A 20,661-nucleotide genomic window follows, 5' to 3' on the forward strand; every position below is an offset into this window, starting at 1 on the left:
ATATATAGGACCTGATTAAAGTCCAGCGGAAGCCCGAAATTTTGCGAATCTCGCGAGACCCTTGGGAATGAGATAATTTTTAAATACTAGTTTATGGCAAAATCCCTCTGTATCTTGGGGTTATACATTTTGAGACATTCAATTGCGAGAGATATGCCTATAAAACATTGTTCTAGTTTCTTCTGTTCACGTATCTGCATAGTATGGGTCTCCGGCAAGCGTTATGAATTTAAAGAAGAGATCTTCGATCAGTATCGTAGCAAAATTTGGCAACATCTGGTTGAGAGACATGAGATTAAAGAATCCTTAATTGAGAAATAACATTGATTATTTTTTTTTTTCAGTTTTATTTTATTAATTAAACTTTCTTGGTTACAGACGAATTTTCACAGAGTTGAATACATAAACTTGGTCACTCCCGACATACATAAACTTTGATGAATGCGTTAAACGTTCGAGTCATCGGGTATCGACTTTTCTGTCTGAAGATTTGATTGCACTCCCGTCATCATTCAGGTCAAACAGATCGAAAAGTCTTTGGAGTTCCTCTATAGGACCTCTCCTCCAAGCTCTGTCTCGTGACCTACGTGTGCTAATGGCAGAGCCCAGCTCTTCAACCGTATATCCGTGGACTTCTTTCAAGTCCAAGTCGATGATATCACTTTCACATGACAGGTTTGTGAACGGAACAGTGCCCTGTCGAAACAAATTGAATTGTTTGATCCGCATGAAATTTTTCAATTCACAAAATGCCGGATTCGGCGGAAGAGAGAAAAAATTAGATGGTTAATATCTTGTTCTAAGAATTGCCATCGGGTCAAATTGAATTTTTAACTTACGTAGTCCATGTACTTCAATTGTTGCGGACAGAGAAAGTAATCGAGAGTATCGTCCTCATTGGCGGCCAAGACCTGGTAGAACAATGGCGGATCGTCCTCCAGCAGCTTCTTCCTTCTGTCACAGGCTTTTCGGTTTCTGTGATGGATGTCCTTGAGGAAATGCTCTTTCGTCCAGCGGGGAACGTATCCGAATCGGAACCTCCACCAAAACAGCGAACTCATGGCCTTCTCCCAACGGGGATGTCTACTCTTATTCAAAACCTGTATATGAAACAATAAAATATTACATCTCAATTTGGATACTCGAAATCTTATTAGCCAATCGATTAAGGAGTTTTTCAGAGAGGTTTTCCGAATTTCCACGATCATTATAAGACTATGTATTGTGTACGTAGCAAGGGTGTTCAACCGTTTTGTAATCGTTGGCCACTTAATGGCTTTGTAATCGGTTATGGGCCATACGAGTAATCATTTGAACAGTTCGAGCCAAAATTAAATTACCCCTTTACGTTCAAGCTTTTTGGCAACAAATTTGGACGACATGCAGTTAAACTAGCAGAGAGGTGGTACTATTTTTATGCATGGGAAATGAAGGGAGAACGGGGAACTTGCTCTATCAGCTACCCTCTCCTTATGTACAGGGTGCCCCACAAACTTGGAAACCGTTTAAAAATAGATGAAAATCTTAAAGGAATCGGTATATTTGAATGGGGTTTGCGAAAAAGTTATTCACACAAAGGGGGAATATTTTTTGGTACAGGAAAAATATTCAGTTTCAATTTTGGTTGACAGATAGCGCTGCATGGAAACAAATCACCGAATTCTGGACCTGAACCTTTCTTCGACCTCTTCTGTGTCTGAAACGCTAGAAAAGCTTCAGTCGGTAATTTGTGGCTGTGATAAAACACAACTCCACCCCTAGTGCTTTACCCACCAGGGTCAATATCACAGTGAAAACCTTATGTAGGCTCCAGTAACAGGGAAATTCAGAAATTTGCTGTTAATCGTATACCTTGCATTTTATAAAATTCTGATTTGCATATATCCAGTGATTTGTTTTTTTTCTGCCACACCATCTATTGACAATCATTCGAACTAATCTTTTTTTTTTCTGAACCAAAAAAAAAATCCTCCTTCGCGAGAATAACCCTTTTCGCAAACGCATCCAAATGCTCCAGTTCCTTCAATTTTCATGAATTTTTAAACCTTTGTATGGATAGCGGGGAGTGACATCATCCTCGGATAAGTCGCCATCTGGTGACATTGTCAGAAATTGTAAAGTTTGACCTGAGTTAGGTCCGACCGTCCATGTACGGTCCCGTTCTGTGCACGCGAGCTCCAAGGAAAGATTGAGATATTCGTTGCCTCTGTAGGTCTCTAGTGGTCTAGGGCAGTGTTTCCTCAACCGCCGGGCCGAGGGCCGGTACCGGGTTCTAATACCATTCATACCGGGCCGCGAGTGATTAGTCGTTTTATTTTTCATCATTCATTTTCCATTGGTCGAGTGTTTGACCGGGCCTTCAACTCACAAAAATGAATGACACCGGGCTGCAGGCTGGAAAAGGTTGAGAACCACTGGTCTAGGGCGTTCACCCGGAAAGTGAATGGACGTGGGTTCGATTGACGTGGGGCAGTTGAATTTTCTCTTTCCAAAATATATCTTCCCATCAGCCAGCTGTTAAAACCCTTTGTCTGAGATATCTCGTCCGTGATCGTCGAGGGGTTAAATGGTGCAAAATGTTCACTCGAGTACCCAAATGAAAATTTCTGATGATGAAAAGTGGCAGTGGTCTTACTGGCGGTTGCTGGTCCAATGTGTCTCTCTCTAGCCAAACAAGAATCCATTGAAGACTTTTTCGTGCTAAATTTTTCATTGCTTTGATTTATTTTCATAGATTGATTCAGAAAGGAGATGGTGAAGTAGGCGGTCGCCACCCCCTCCTCCTGTTCAATGAAAATGTTTTATTATCGACATAGGCGGTAGGGCGGAGACGGAAATGTGCTCCCTCGTTCGCTATACACACCCTCGGTGATTTGCGCCCCTCTTTCGAACAGTCTGTATCCGCTTTTAAGCTTCAGGGGCCACATAAGAGCGGCTATTTGGTCGTGTAATCTGCGCGGCTGGAAGGAGCGCCGCTCTCGGAAGGGCAACAACCCCGAGTTGAACGGGAAAGAAAAAGCTTTGAGACGTGGTCGGGGGCGCCAAAAATAAGTCCCGAAAGGGGTAGAGATTGTTTTCCTGGGTCACCCCTAGAGCCAAGGGTTGAGCATGTATGATTTATAACTTCTACCTTTCAATACGCCGACCGAAGAGCATATTAGTGACTTACACGGGCTAAACTATTTTTCTCTCGTCATATTTCGACGTACCATTACCACACAATTTTCGTTCCTAAAATTACTCTCGAACAAAGCCAGTATTCGATTTCACGTCATTATCCATTGCATTTACGTTCACTTAATCCTTAAAAATCACTAATGATGATAATGTTTCTTAGAAGAAGAAAAAATAACAATATTCCGAATGCGTGTATACGTTCCTTCCGATTAAAGACTGAAACGACCGCAAATCAGATCGGAATTTCAGACCGACTTCAAAACGTATCTGGGATTTATGTACCTGAAGTTATTCTCTCGCGGTGGGCGTGGGAAGCAATTTCTTGAAATTTCGAGAGGGTTTTATCTCAGTTAATTCACGAGCCGTATTATTGGGAATAACGAACATGAATAAGGAGGGAGGTTTCAACATCGGATTCCCCAACTTCTATACATTTTGTGTGAGACTTTTGTGGTTATCGAAATCTGAAGTTTGACCGCTTCGCTAACATTTGGAAACTGTGCATGTGGTTCAGAGCCGCATTTAGGGATGTGAGACAGTTGCAGTCGCACCATTAATTCTGGAAATTTTCCTTATAAATTGGATTTCTTTTCTACTGTAAATTATGTATTTCCAGCAATTCTGCAGTTATTTCTTTCATGAATTTCTGGAATTATTTTTTAATGAATTTCTGGAATTATTTTTTAATGAATTTCTGGAATTATTTTTTAATGAATTTCTGGAATTATTTTTTAATGAATTTCTGGAATTATTTTTTAATGAATTTCTGGAATTATTTTTTAATGAATTTCTGGAATTATTTTTTAATGAATTCTGAAATTATTTCTTTCATAATTATGAATTTTCATTGGTGCTGGAATTATTTCGGTCAATTATTTGTGGTTCAAGTACAAAACATTCATTGGTTTCGGGAACCGTTAATCGTATTAGTTTAGAATTATCCTCAGTGTTAAATTTTCATCAATTTTTGTGCGGTGCGTTTAAAACTTTTTGTATGTGTGCTTCTCAGGCTTCCTGTATATGTATTCTGAAATAATAGATGCCAATATTCTCCCCCCCCCCACCTCACCATCTCAAAATATATAAAATCTGGGCAAAGTAGGTCCTAAACGTTTTTGGTTGCCCGCTATCGTATTTTCGTATCGGGCCCCGCGTCTAGTAAGGGTGACCCTGACGTGATTTATTTCTTTACCTTCAATGATACGTAAGAAGCTGTTCGCCTGACGTCTTCCGGGATTTTGGTGATGGAACCGAAATGACCACTCGGAAATGTCGATGGTCTTTTCTGCCATAAGTCGCAGCCGAATTCTCCGATGTAATGTCCGGTTACGTGCCAAACTCTCACCGAAAGGTTTTCTACACCAGTGACCACCATTTCGCCGCTGTCGATGTAGGTGATGGTCTTTATGGGAGCGCCATGAGCCAGGAAACAATTCAAGAGAATCGGCGGACTTGTAATCAGTTCGTCCATTCCTCGCTGTGGAATAAAAGAGTGGACAGATTATACTGCAGCTATACAGGGTGATTCAGAAAAGATGGGGGGAAAACTTTAAGAGGTGATATACGGTGTCTTCTTCTGCCCAGGTTACATTTGCATGCATGGTGTTCTTTTTCCTCCCGATAAATTTCAACAGGAATTCGGCGCCCCCTTGTTATGTTGCAGGAGAGTCTAAAGGGGGAAATTTGCACCCCTTCTAGTCCGGCGCCCGGGGCACCAGACCCGTCTGCTCTCCCCCCCCCCCTAAATGCGGCTCTGATCCTGTTGGCGATTTTTTTTTTCCACACATAAAATGTGTCTTTCTACTGAGCGAAGAGAACACGTAGGGTGAAGGTGAAAAGAGAATAATATACTATATACTCTCCTGTTATCTACTTATCCATTATATTGTTTTTCCCTTTTTTCCTTTCTTATCTTGTATTTTTTTCTTTCAACTTCTTCCTTTTCTGACGTGCGGTTAGGTTAGAACAACGTTACCAGATTTATCGCCGATCCGTCAAATACAGATTACCCAAATTTGTTACCAAATGCTTGTGCGTGATGGGGGTTAAACTAGGTACCCATAACAGATGCGTCATTTATTTTACTAAACACTGTATAAGTACCGCGATAAGAATTAAATTTTTTATAAGGTGGATCTCCGTATAGAAAACTAAGTTTTGCATCTCGGCCCCTAGTAAAATAAATACCACATCTAAGATGGGCTCGTTATTTAAATACTTTTTCTAATTGAAATTATGTTCGTATAGCCAGCGGTTTAAGAGTTACTTTAAGGTGAGAAGGACTTAAGTTTTCACCGCGTATAATTTACTATTGTGTTTTCCTCCACGCCGGGGGTGATGATCAACAGCTTGCCCGTGAGGTGATTTTGTCCGGCCCGAGACTAGTTAAAATTACTGTGAATTAAATTGTTCTTGTGATCATTATTTGAGCTATTGGTTTCAATATCAGACGTGATTAACACATTATGCGCATTCATTATTTCTAGTGACAATAGTATAGATTAGCTATATTCTCATCATACTGCCTTTTCGAACACACAAATTTCTTACAATGTTTGTTATGGGCATGTTCTTTTTTTTGGGCAAATTTGCCCGTTGTGGCCTCTGTATTTGAAGCTGGATGAGTATTTAGTGTTTCTGTGCTTACCGTGACGAGATTTAAAAGTGGACGCCAACTCACAATGCCACCTCGAAACTTCAATTGCGACTATATACTGTATATAAGCTACGCAGACCCTGATAATTCCAAAGAGCAAAAATGTCTCATATGGGATAGTCATGTTCATATTGTGCCGTTGACTAAGGGAGTTCCACGCAACGGACATGGTGATTATTTGTTCCGAAAACACAGAAGCACTTTATCTCAACGTGGCAGGTTTGTGACATTACACGTTGAAGCAAACTGACTTTTTCAAACTAAAATACCGTTACGTTATTTAAGTAACGTAACTTACGCTTAATAAGAATACATATATCGCAAATCTGGTTCCGTGTAATCTTACGGACATACAGGAGAACCAGGGTATCTGCAGGTATTCTGCCTGATCCGTACGAAGATAATCCATCTTATCTTGGTATGATCACATGTTTACCCATTGTGGATGTTCAATACGCCTAGTATCCACGCGACTGGTTTTTGGCACGCTTTCCATCCCAATAATTTTCCATTCCCAATCATTTAACTGGGGCATTTCACATTTCATACCGTGCACCGCCCAGGCTCTATCGACAAACAATTGCCAATTTTAGTCATTGCCTCGGATGAGGGGCTGGACGGTGTCGGATGCTTTATTATGCATGTATAAAATACAAATGTATCACATGCGCGACAATAAAGCAATAGAAAAACAGCAAAAGTTCACAATAGCAATAAATTCACAAACACCCCAACAGTGAGAAGTTGGCGACCCCTGCTTTACAAAAAAGAGAAAGCATTACCTACCACGGCCTTGTTTTTGGCTTCGCTGTCCAAAAGGTATGACGTCAGATCGTAATTTTCCAGCTTGATGTCTGCGCAGTACACAAACCTTTCCAGTTCTTTCGTGAGGACTTCTGGTTCAAGTCCTTGATCCAATCCGTCACAATAGCCTTCCAGAAGCCACACGCAAAGGTGTCCCGATGTCTGCCCTGGAGGTACAATAGTGGTAAGGTTACGATGAAAATTATAAGTATCCGTGTAAGGAAAATTCACTGTCACGCAGTTCACCACAAGGAATATTTACTGGTATAGGAAAGTTCACCGAGAAACCGAAAGAAAAATTCATCGGAGGGATAACTCACCGATTAACTTTTCACCGACAACGCCTCGACGCGAGGGAGTGAATGAGTGAGCAAATGAGAGAGTGAGCTTCTGAGTGAATGAGCAAATGAACGGGTAAATGAATGAACGAGTGAGCTATTGAATGAGTGACCAAATGAGTCAGTTAAAGGGCAATTAGGTGAATGGGTGAGTGAGTAAGTGATTGAGTTAGGTTGAGTTTAAGTGATTGAGTGAGAAAGCGATTGAGTTACCGAATCAGTGAGAGATTGAGTGAGTGATCGTATGTGTAATTTCTTCACTTGTTCATTTGCTCACTCACTTTTTCACCTGCTTACTCACTCTATTTTTTTCTCTATCACTCACTCGCTAGGTCGCACACTCTGTCATTCGTTAAGTGATTGAGTGAGAAAGCGATTGAGTTACCGAATCAGTGAGTGATCGTATGTGTAATTTCTTCACTTGTTCATTTGCTCACTCACTTTTTCACCTGCTTACTCACTCTATTTTTTTTTCTCTATCACTCACTCGCTAGGTCGCACACTCTGTCACTCGTTCATTCACTCACTAGGTACCTATCTCACTGTCACTAATTTACGCACTATATCACTCACTCACTAAGTCATTCACTCACTCATTCACTGACTCCTCGCTCACCAACTTGGCCAATCACTATCTCACTTACTCGTGTCGAACTGTTGCCGGTGAATTGTTTGGTGGTGAATTTTCCGTAAATCATCAATATCTTCATGAGATTTATAAAATGAAAAGATGTTTATAGCCTATGCCTTAATGAGGCTTTACTTAAAAACAAATAGGATGATCGCATCTCACCAGTGAACAGGTAGCGGTTTTCCGAGTCAGTAGCCATGCATTCGACGTTCCCTTTGGCAACGCCCGACACCCTGAATCTCGCCAATATGCCGCTGTACATCGTCGACGCCCAAAATCTCACGAAGCCGTCTGTGCCGAAAGAGATCAGAGTCGCAGCGAGGTTTCCGACATTGCGGTGTTGTAGGATGATGAAGTGAAGTGTTCCCATCTTCAGATCATCGGACCATTTTATCGCGTCCGTCGGACTTTTATGTTTCGTTCTCACTACCGTTATAGTTTTCAAGGCCAAATGCTTCCTTATGACTGCTTTCAGTTTAGTCGGAATCGTAAGCTTCTGACTCCGAGCAAAATCGATAGCGTCGACAACATCGATTTTGAGCTTTGTCCTTATAGCGAACGCGGTGTAGTTGTTCCCTGGAATGAAGAGGACAGTGAAAAATGTAAACCAGTGTAGGAATAAGCAAAGCTAGGGACACACTCTAGTCATACGCAAATATTTGCTTCCAATGTTTGCCTTCCCCCCTACTGCAATGAAGCACCAGTCTATGCCGCTGGATACACACTAGCCCAATGTTTCTCGGCGAATACAGTGAAACCTCACTACAACGATACTCGATATAACAATAAATCTCTCTACAACGATATTTTTTTCAAATCTTGTTTGGAATTGCCCATAGTCCAATGATAAACTCCTCTCGACACAACGATGTCCTTTACTACGATAAATACCTCCAAAACGATATTTCTAGGAGATTTTGAAAAACCGCCACACAAAAAATGATTTTTTTTAATTTGCTCAAATTCCTTTTGAATTTCATTTTAACTCCGTCACTTTTCTTCGTTCTTTTGAAGGTGTCTAATAACATCGGTGAATTTACTCCAAAGGATCACCGAAAGCGCTAAAGAAGTTATTGCTGTTGTCACTTTCTGTGTAAGACACAAAAGTGCAATGCGGTAAACAACTTTACAGGGGCGATGCATGAGTTTTATTAATCAATTGATCAGTTACTATTTTTCGCGGTGAATAAATGCTTCACAGCACATTTTTTGATGTTACCATCCATGACGATGCAGAAAATATTCAAACACCAAACATAGCCCCCGCTCCGTCCCTTGTGATATATAAGCAGTTCACCTTACGGCTGTGCCATGTTGGAAAAAGGAAAGCCCCGCCAGCCACCAAGACCACCGGTCGAACGCCGGCCGGCATCGCATCACCGGACTTCCGACCCACTCAAAGGACCAGTAAGAACACCCCGGCAGCCCAAGGTCCCGCCGGACCTACAGCAGGACGACACCATCCGTCACTCCCCGTCCATCGGATCAATGGGGAAGAACCGTACGTCCGTTCCTCATCCAGCGGCACATTTTAAATCATTATCATCATTGCACTCAGTCCCTAGTTGCTGGTCAAGTAACCAGTCTAATCTTATTCTGGAATCTCTCCACATCGAGCAGTTGTATCATCCACCTAAAACTATAACATAAAAAGAGCACAGCACGGCATAGAGTAATAAATGTTGGGGAGGTTCAGGAGTTAACAACAATCAGTATAACGGACTTTGTCAAACATCACAGTTTTAAAAAAAATATTATAAAAATATAACAAGCTTAATATATATATGAATATATATGAATGATGCAAGATATATATATGTAATTATAATTATGATGCAGAAAATATGATTCCAATAGCATAAATTTGATGAAACGTGATGATAATGTCGCCTTTTGATACAATGATAATCCCTCTACAACAGGGGTTTCCACTGTTAAGTTTCTCGTGGAACCCTTGACAGTTCCGCGGAAATCTTGATGATGATGATAAGGCTGTTCTACGTAACTCAGACAAATATTTGAATGTTTATAAGAAGAAATGTCCCTACTGCCGTCTCAACCACATCATAGCCCCAGGGACAAATGAAAGAAGGCTTAGTTACCACCTCTTAATTTGTGCCAGATCTTACCGTGGAAGCTCCGATTCAACTGAGGTCCCGGCATGGCCCTCCACAAGGAGATGGGTCTGGCAGGGATCCTTCTCGGTGACTCAAGATAATTCTCATCAGATGTATGACTGTGATTCTATTTTTGTTTTCACACTACAAATTCATATTAGAGAGAGAGCCGGGGAAGTGCCTGACTTGGGGCCCACCAAAGACCTCAGCCTAGGGCTCTACTGAGGGATGGAGGCCTTGGATCTCCGTTCCATGCCCGGTTGAACTCATGGTTGGGATTCACGAGGTTATGGCCCTGTCAGCCTATTGGGAGGCATAATCACGAGCTTTGATTATAACCATCACCAGAAGAAAAACACATCTGCCACGGTCGAGCCCATTATGGATATCCTAAAATTGCCCGACGCCGATAGAGCATGGACCGTGTTCGATTTTGAAGGGAAAAAACACCTGTTCAAAAACTATGACATACGGCTTTAACTGAAATAATCATTATGCTAATCTACTACTCCACCAAACACCAACTCTGGCCACTTCGCTATATTGCAATTTATTGCTATTAATGAGATGGGCTGGAAATAAAGGCACTGTCTATTGGTAGTCACCTCAAAAATTCGTTAGGGAAAATATCCAATCTACATTCTCCTTTAGCACGAAGAATCGGGGCAAATCTTATTGGTTTTTTTACAATGCAAATTCACTAGAAGAGACCCCCACCAAAGATCTCAGTCTTACGGAGGGGTCTAGCTCCAAGATGGAGTGGGCATGATAAGCACCGAGATATTGGCAAAAAGGAAAAATTTTACTCTTACATAAAATGTGCCCTCTGACTTTTTTCCCCAGGTGGGGGGGAGCACATTGTCTTTTATTCCACCTGCACAGACTTGTTTCTCTTCCCACAGAATTTTAATATTTGTGCGGAATGACAGAATAACATGCTGCTTATACAATATGAGAAATTTTTTTTTTTGGGCAGCAAAAAAATTCTGTGTACATTGAAGCATTCTCAGACTCAAAACGTCCATATTTTGTAAACTTATTCACCATGGACAAAAAATGTGCCTTTCTTAGTTACTTTTGTACATAACAAATGCAGGGGTAAAAATAAAATTTCATCAGCAAAAACTATATGTGCCTTCTAGAAAACAGTGTTGGGGACGTAACCCCCCCCCCCACCGTCAAATATTCTCAGCCCACCCGAAATTTCCATTAGCTTTACTCCTTTCAGCCGGAAATACGTAAAACAGGTACGTAAAGATGGGGTTGACTCTTACCGTAATCTTTGACGTGGAACAGCAATCGCTGCAGGTACGGGCACCACACCTGAATATTGCCGTCATCTACGACGCAGTAAAGGAAGTCGCTCCTGCATTCGTCTCTGCTCACGTCCATCGATACGATGCTGTGCTCGTCGTAGGGTTTCCACTCTTCCACGATCAACAGCAACCTTTTCTTCAAGATCAGTTTTTTGATTCCCGAATGCTCCGGGGCAGAATATATGACCGGTTCGACCCCGCAGCAAACCACGCTACGCAACCTGGCGGGACAGATCCTCCGCTGGGCAATACACACCCCACTGAAGATGTTCCATACCTTGACGACACCGCATTTACCGACCGTTATCAGTCTGTTGCCGATTTCGTTCAGCTTTATGTCCGTCATCTCACTCGGCAACTCGAAAACAGCTTCCTCCGTGACGAAATCGGACACTTTGCGGCCGCTAGACACATCCCATACCGTGATCCTCGAGCTTTGCTCAGCCGAAATGATGACATCGAAAAATCGGCTGTACAGCAGGAACTTACTCACTGTTTGAGGTTCATAAGCCTCCTTGCGGACGACTTTCTCCGCCGGTCTGTACACCATGCATTTGTTTGTGAACAAGTACAGGCTTCGAGTGCCGCAGTCGTAGTAGACGCAATCTAGGTTGTCGCGTCCGAGCAGTTCGGGTCTGAAATAGATTGTTTGTACGCATACTCTGAGGAGCAAGTCCCAAACTTTGATGAAACCAGCCATGCTCACTCCGATCATGACCATGCGAGATTGGTTTGTCCTGATGTGGGTGATTGCGTTATTATGATTGTCTACCAGGACGTAGGAAAGTAACTCCAAGTCGGACGTCGACGAGGCCCTGATGATACAATCCCCGCCGGCGGTCACAACGTGAGGTACAGATGCATCACCTAGCGCAATAACATCGAAGTCGTATATCCCGTCAACCATTTCGACAGACTGGTTCGACCTTTTACCGTCCAGACTCCACAGACATACGTGGCCATTTGAACTGCAGACTGCATTCAGAGACGTTATCGCCACGACTGAAGATATCTGAGGTACGTATTTGACCTGAGAAAGACAAAAACTATTGCGAGATGACACGAAATTGGCGAAAAAAACAATGTTAAACATTCATGAAAACAATGTTATTACAATAATTATTATAATACCTTGTTGATGTATCCAATGACCTGTCGGCGAAATCTCCGTGTACAAATCGAGGGGTGCATTCCCCGAGCCAGAGTGGAATACGTGATCTTCTCCGGCACGGGATACTCGGTGAAACTATAGCAGTCCTCTCTGATTTTCAACATCTGGAAAAATTCGTCTCTGATTGTCAAAACCTCCACGTTTCCCGTGATCTCACCGCAGACGAGGATGTATTCGCCTTTTTCATCGGCCGAATCACCAGCGTAGTCTATGTACAACATGGTATGCGGGAAATCAACCAGCTTGGCTTTCATGTAGAAACGCCGATGGTTGCAATTGTAGAAATTGAGGGTCTTGTAGTAGGTCGAGAGGACGATGATATCGCGCTCGGGTATGCACACCATTCCGCTGACGGCAATCCTCGTCGGTGGTGGGTGATCTGTTGTAGTAAAGAGCCAATAAGTAATCGACGAGGCGTTACATCCATATTCACAATAATGTATATTGAGTATCCTATAAATACGTAAGTAATTTAAATATTCATAAAAATTGAGGGAATTGGAAAATTTGAATGCGGTGTTAGCGAAAAAATTATTTTCTCACGAAGGGGGGGGGGATTTGCTTTTGCACAGGGAAAAAAAGTTCAATTTTCATCGATATATATATAGGGTGTTTTCTTTATGTATTTCAGTTTAAGATATGTCATAAAATAACAATATATAGCATATTATTAGTCGATAAGAGACCGGGTCTGTATAGTCGACAGTAGACAATTTTTTATGATCAAAATGTAAGTACAAAAGTAAATATCACAGAATTCCATAGAAAACTAGTTCTTAAATCTCTTCTGGGTCCAAAACGTTCGTAAAGCTTTATCCAGTGATTCTTGGTTGCTAAACACCATCATATCCACCAATGTGATCATAACAATGAAGACATTAAGCTCTAGTAACAGAAAAATGGCCTACAATAGAGTGGCCAGATCATGCGACAGAGACACTGAAACAAATCCCGATAAAGACCAGGACCACAAATTCCCGGATAAAAATCGAGACATCTTGAATTTTTTTTTTTTCAGAAGGCATTTCAGTGTTGAATCGTGAGACAATGGATAAAATTAGTTATTGGAAACAAAAGCTTGGACCTTGTACGGTTTAAGTCAGTGTTCTTCACCATCTTTCTCATCGTAGATCACAGAAATTAAGGTGAAACTTTTGCAAATCGGCATAAATTGTAGGAATAATTTGCGAACCAGTGAAATAAAAATAGGAATAAAATTTTCTAAACTTCTGACTTATATATTATACTTCACATTTTTATACTTTGTGTTATTATAAATACGAGAAACCCTTAAGCTAGTAAAAACTCTGCTGTCACCTATTGAATAAAAACAAAACTATCAGTTATAATTCTTAAAATAAAATGGTTGGTAGCTTCTTCAAGAAAATTAACATTTGAGATGGAAAAAGACTATATCAATTTTATTTTTTATGCCGCATACCCGTGTAAATTTTATTTGCCAAAGTACCGGTTTATATTATTTTTTGGAGTTTGCAAAAAGTACTTGAAGGCAAACGTAAAAACATATTCACTGGTATTTTGACGCATAAAATTTACACCAGCATGCAGCTGAAAAACAAATAATTTCTGGTGTTATATATAACACATTTTGTCCATTTCCATGCTGCGTACCGGTTGGAAACTAACAACAAACTTTACTTGAAAAATTATAACAGATAGTTTTGTTTTTATTTGATAGGTGACAGCAGAAGTCATATTTGATTTATGTGTGTGTGTATTTTTTCCGATATTTTTGTGTGAAAAGAAATGTGGATAAATAATTTCTACAAATTTAAAAACAATCGCAAAATTTTTTCCCTTTTGAACACTTGATATACTATATATAATAAGGCCATATATATATTTTTTGGAACAATATATTTTTACGGTTTCATACAAAGCATGAAGTCTTTCTCTTCTTGGAAGAAGAGGAGAAAAGACCATAATATACCCCCCAAAGGACTCGGAAGTACCACGAAGCTGGGCTGGAAGAGATATCTGAAACGGGATAAGTCCAGTGGCAAAGTTCTGGCATTCATTCATGCTCTCAAATATGTGCTTAGTTTGCGTGTAGAACTTTCACAAATTCGGGTTTTTCCAAACTTGAAGCATTTTTTTTTACCATAATCCACCATAACTCGAAAACGATTCGAGATAGGACTAGGTTGGTAAAGTGGTTTCATGTTCCACTTGGGCTCGTCTATCACCCATTTTCGTTTGGCAGAACAGGTCACGTTCACCCTTTATAAATTACAAAATATTGTAATAAATAACTTTCTATTATACCTTGAATATTTCCTTACATTTCGATAGAAATTTTCTCCACAAAACATTACGGCATTAACATCGGGTACAGACAGGAAATTCTGAAACTAGACTTACGTGATGAAGCGTCTCTTGTCGTGTAACGAAACTAATCATCGTTAACGGCAAGCTTCGGCGTTAATTGCGATGTTACGAACAAAGGTAGGAATCAGAACTTTACGTTAGCATTAACGAAAACAGCGGTACAAGGAGACAATAACGGAATAGAAGCCACTGTCAAGTTGGTTTGCTCGACTTAACCATCTTACCGGCATTATGGAGATATCTCGCCATCTTCACCCTTAACCACTTAACGATCAAAAGACGCAATATTGCGTCCAAACGCCAGTGGAATGAATTCAAACAGGTTCACTCTGTTTTCTTTCCTCTCTCTTGATCATCCCGAAGCTTTGTTACAACCTTACAATTTTTCTTCTTTTTTTTTTGTATACCCTGATAGTGATTTTTTTTTCTCTCACATATGATGTATATTTCTTATAAGAGTGAAAGAGAATAAGTAGGGTGAGGGTGAAAAAAGAAATATAACTTTGTACCTACATTCTTATCACCTTATCTATTATCTCGTCTTGCTCTTTTATTTGTTTTTTCCTTCCCTTTTTGTAACGTGCGGTTAGGTTACTATGCTTATTGCCAATTCCTTTTTTTCCTATTTTTCCTTCCTTTATATCATTGATCAAAGTTTCCGTTCAGGACGAAATGACCCCACTCATATGATAATTCACTCACTATGTCATTCAAAAATTCACACGATCACTGGCTCCCGCATTCGCTTACTCACTTCGTCACTCAATTCACTCGCTTACCCAGTTACTTGGTCACTCACTCAGTTAGACACTCATATGGTTACTCACTCACTCTGTCACTCGCCCACTGACTTGGTCACTGTCACTGGCTCGCTCAATCGCTCACTTACTCAGTCACTTGGTCACTCATACAATCGCTCACTTACCCAGTCACTTGGTCATTCACACAATCGTTCACTCAGCAATCGGTAACTCACCCACTCGCTTTAACGCTAATACGGTTATTCACTTACTTGGTCACTCATACGGTCGTTCACTCACTCTCTAACCTTTTCGCTAGTCCATTTACCAACACATTCAGTCACTCACATGCTCACATATTCACTCACTTAATTCATGCAATATTAATTATCCGTGGTTGGAGTATGAGGACAGTGCTGGTAGTGAGTCGTTCGTGAGATTGTGTGTTTTACATGTCGTAGTATCATTTGCGAATACCGTGTTTCCGACTTCTGACGAGACTAAATTTGGTGATTATGAAATTACGGTAAATATTATTATTTGTGAATTTCCTTCTGTAAGTACACTTTAAACATGTTTCGATCATGGAAATTGCGTTCAAATCAAAGTGCGATTTCTACTATGCCGAAATGGCTTAAAACTATGTATAACGCTCCGTTCACGTTATATGTTTGATTGATACACATGCGAGACGAAGTGTTATTGATATACATACCGCAGTTCTGAAGATCTTTCCAAATATGACATTTGCTGAGTATTTTGAAATCATCGTCCCACCAAAGAATAAATCCTCGACGACTCACGGCCACGAACGATTCCCTCATCAGATCCGCAGGATTGGGTCTGCGAGAATCGGAGGATCCGCGGCAGTCCAGCATGGAGACGACGCCATCGCGAGCTATCACGTACTCGCGGTGTAAAGGCTCGGTATTGAAGAGGTTGCTGTCGCACTTCACTTTGAATCCTGGTTCGAGAATCGAGCGAGCAATATCAAAATTTCGACTGTATCCAATTCAACGACTCTTATATTAAAAAGAGTGAGATGATTTTTTCAGCACAATAGATCAAGGGCAAAAGACTTTTTTCTGGATATTAAGTCGAGATGAACACGGGAAGAAAAGTCTACTGGTCACCTTCAATCCTCTTGCACAATCTGAGCAAAAAAACGCGATGTCCATATATAAATAACATTAGAGATAAGACTTTACTTTCCTTGTAACACGCACTGGGTAGAGATGCACTGAACTTGAGACTGAATATGAGTCCTTGATGTATTGGAGCGAACAGGAACCATCTTACTCTCTACTACCACCACCTGGGGGCAATTCCCTGAAGGAATTGCATCTCATTCACCTGGGGACAATTGCCCGAAGGATAGGCTGCTATATTCAGTGTTATCTCATTACTCTTCCAAATTATAAGAGGTATTTTCTTAAAAAGAGAGGTATTTTTTATTGGTGAGAAACAAATCTAAAAAAAAATTACTATTCTAAATATATTTAAGAAAATTAATTGAGGAGTATTTTCACTCCTACACGAAATTTGGAGGAGTAAATTCACTTTTGATATTCGCAAATACGTATTGGCAAACACTTCCACCAAGTCTCTACATTAGCGCGTCAAGACTTTTTTTTTTTTTTTCAAACCGAGCACAACTCAGGTCTATCGCCAGAGGCAATTTACTACCTAGTGAGCTGTGCTGGAAGTGTAAGTGTGTGTGTACCGAACAGTCTGAGTGCGTATCTAGTGTTGTGTATGATTTTTCAGTGTTGCCATCTATATCTCAGAAGTGAAGTGAGTGATGTGCAGTGACTGAATATTTGTACTGTTTGTAGGACTGCTGCTCTCTATGGCGAGACTTTTTAACTGGGAGATCGGCTCACATGCGCGTCAAGGCTACAGTGCGTGTTATATAAGGAAAGCAAAGACGTGCCTTTCGTAATGCATATGGATAGCGCGCTTGCTCGGATTGCAAGAGGATTGGCGTTCCATTCCCAGTGAAGGCCAGTGACCTTTTCTTCCAAAGTTCGACTCGACATAATATCTTAGAAGACTCTCTTTTATTACCGCTTGTATTGATCGATAATTTAAAGAGGGGGAAAAGCACGTGTTTACCTACTCGTCGAATGGAGCTTTAAAAAGGTGAATAAAATTTAGAAATTTTCCAACGAGGGTGTGGGGGAGGAGACACCATTTTGATAATCCTCGTTTGGCGCTTCTTCTCGCGAGTCCATCACGAGTTTGCCAAGCGTAAACTCATGGATAGAAAAAAAAAACTCAAACACTCACAAACGAGATTCCTATTATAGAGTTTTTTGTTTGGAGACGTTTTTTCTACTATCATGATGCTAAAATATAAATTTGAGTTTGTCTAAAGCAGTGTTTCTTAACATTATTTCTCTCATGGCCCTTAGGATATTTTTTTTCTCGCGGTCTGAAGAATGAACGGCATCCCGTCTCGTACAGAGGATCTCTCCAGGAGCAGGGCTGGACTTAAGCAGGTGCGAAAGGTGCTGCCGCACCGGACCGCTAAATTTTAGGGGTCGCGAAACGGAAAAAAATACTTTGATCACATTTTGAGTGTAACTTCTTGACAAAGTAATAGCTTAAAAGTCTGTCCAAGACTCAGGGAACCCCTGCTGTTAAGCAATTGAACCCTCTAATCTGAGGTTTTGATAAGCACCTCCTTTTTTCAAGCTGGAGGGGGGGGGGATGCAGGTGCATCTGATGTCTTAGGCGTTAGACTGAAGAATTGAATTTGTTTCTGCGTAATTCTTGCTATAGTGCTATTATTACTACTTAACCGGACATGCACCTCGTACACATTAATCTACAGAATTTCTAACGAATTGGTACGTGCCGGAATGTGCGTGTACGTAACATGAAGTCGTGAAGTTTGCTTTTGTATAATGCTTGTTATAGTGCTGCCATCTGCCATCAGTTTTGCAAAACTATGGGTGAATTCTAATTATTGAACAATTGTAGTCTGAGGTGAGACTTTTAAGTGGGGAGATCGGCTCGCATTCGCGCCTCGAAGTTGAGAACCACAGAGCTTCCCTCTTTTGGGGGGCTCGTATGCTGGGTCATTTCAACATCATAGCCCTCTCGGGTGGAGTGTTTTTTTAGGACCTTGTATTTAGCTGGAAGTGTAACAGCTTACACATACTTATTCTCGAAACTAATAGCGCTAAATCTCACCCTTATGCTATGAACAAGAGGGTCCAGGGGCCACGCCTGGAGGGGAACATATACTAAGATGACCCTGGTTCTATGGGCAGTTCTGCTGAATTTCGAATTTTTTGACGGCTCTCTGTGATCCTCCTTAACCTATTCTAGTTGATTTTCACTTGTGGCCCACTTAGATTACCCCAGGACCACAAGATTGAGAAACACTTTTCTCAAGTAATGTGACGTTCAGAAGTTTCAAAGAGAAGTTTTCAAATCTTTTGTGACTTTAAAAATAAAAGGTTACAAAACGTCACCAATTCTACATGGAATCAACTGTCCAATATCCAAGGGGCTACATCTGAAGGCACCAAATTTAGAAGCGAATCGCTGAAAGAACTACTCCGAGAAAGCATTAGGGTCTGTTTCTTGCAAACAAGGCACATACCCAGGGCCCACAAACCTTTGATATTTTATTTTCTTACAAAAATATCAACAAATATTTCCAATTTTTTGATCATCTTGGAGAGGAAACACAGGCTCCCTCCATTTCCATCTACCCCTGCGTACGCCTCAGTCTCAACGAATGCTATACATAAAGAGCCCCCCCCCCCCAAAAAAAAAAAATTATGTTTGCCCAGGGCTAGAACTTATGAGAAATTTGGCCCTGGAAGTGCCCATCATAACAGTATCCGGCATTGAATTCGTTACGCACTGAAATCAAACCTCTGTCGGTAGAGATCGTCTCTGAAGTTGACCAAGTCTCGCCACTTGACGGTTCTCTCGCCCCATACGTCCAACTTATCGAAGAGGTGCCTGGTGTCCTTTCCGTCCACTCCGGGAATCACGGACCTGATGGCTTCGTGGAAGTCCTCGTAGCCGAGCTCGTACGAGGGTGGATTTCCCAATCTCTGGAACTCACCGTGAAGCAGGACGTTATCACTTTCGCTCAATTCGTCGAAAACTCGGTCTCGATATACGATCCGATCTTCGAGCTGGTGAAGCGGCTCGTTATCCTTCCACGACTCGGGAGGGATGCTCCCCATTGACATATCATTATCCATATATCGATTGTATCAAGTTTAATCACATCGATTTACTTCAACAACGACGATATATATGTACGTTCGTATATTTCTCGCCTTATCGAAATAAGGATTCCATAACGGTTATAACTTTGACAACACAAATCGTGTATCCATTATTACAACAGCAAATGTACTTTTTCATAACCATAGCCTAGTCATCGGCTGCACCTTGATTGGGCTAAAAGATTATTTGCAGGTATTCATATAATTCCAACTTTGCAGTTTGAATTTCAGCTGTTGAGGCCGACATCAATCGTTGTCAAAAAGATATCAGTGGTCCGTGTGTGGAAAATTCATTGCCAACAATTCACCGCTACGCAATTCACTACCACGAGAATTCTTCGACATAGTGATATAGTAAGGGAGTATAGTTGATCGAATGAGTCAGGGAGTTTGTAGGTGAGCACAGGTGAGCAAAAAAGTGAGTGAGTGAGTCACTCATACGGTCATTCACTCAATCACTCACTCACTCGTGCACTCATATGGTAATTCATTCACTATGTCATTCACAAATTCCTTCGATCACTGGCGATTAATTACTCACTTGGTCACTCAATCATTCGCTTACCCAGTTACTTGGTCACTCACTCAGCTAGATATTCATATGTTTGCTCACTCACTCTGTCACTCGCCCTCTGACTTGGTCACTGATTCGCACGGTCACTGGCTCTCTCAATCGCTCACTTACCCAGTCACTTGGCCACTCACACAATCGTTCACTCAGTCACAATCGGTAACTCACCCACTCGCTTTAACGCTAATAAGGTTATTCACTTACTTGGTCACTCACCCGCTTACTCGGTCACTCATACGATCGTTCACTCACTCTCTAGCCTTTTCGCTAGTCCATTTACCAACACATTCAGTCACTCACATGCTCACATATTCACTCACTTACTCAATCACTCATTCGCTCAGGTATTCCCACATTTGCTGAATCACTGTGTCACTCACTCACTGATGACGAACTGTTTTCGGTGTATTGTTGGTCGGTGAATTTCCCAGTGGTGATTCTTCCGTCGGATAATTGTTGTCGGTGAATTTTTCGAACGTCGTCTTGATCAAAACAAAAATTTTTGGGACATTCATTTATGCCATTTTTAAATTTT

The 20,661-nt window shown here is 41.1% G+C and overlaps 1 protein-coding gene across 1 annotated transcript; it reads right to left on the reverse strand.

Moving 5' to 3' along the window:
- Window positions 1-459: 459 nt before the first annotated feature.
- Window positions 460-19,510, reverse strand: LOC149078870 (WD repeat-containing protein on Y chromosome-like). Its single transcript, XM_089240460.1, has 8 exons — window positions 19,191-19,510; window positions 12,171-12,663; window positions 10,998-12,069; window positions 7,769-8,182; window positions 6,620-6,804; window positions 4,370-4,654; window positions 840-1,100; window positions 460-696 (listed from the first exon to the last, which is right to left on the reverse strand). Exons 1-8 carry the CDS (start codon window positions 19,508-19,510, stop codon window positions 460-462), a joined length of 3,267 nt encoding a protein of 1,088 aa, XP_089096586.1.
- Window positions 19,511-20,661: the final 1,151 nt, after the last annotated feature.

The sequence above is a fragment of the Pholcus phalangioides genome, unplaced genomic scaffold (assembly GCF_987345545.1).
Source record: "Pholcus phalangioides strain wild (caught in Gottingen) unplaced genomic scaffold, Ppha-v1.0 ptg000013l_1, whole genome shotgun sequence".
In the NCBI taxonomy this organism is placed as follows: Eukaryota; Metazoa; Arthropoda; class Arachnida; order Araneae; family Pholcidae; genus Pholcus; species Pholcus phalangioides.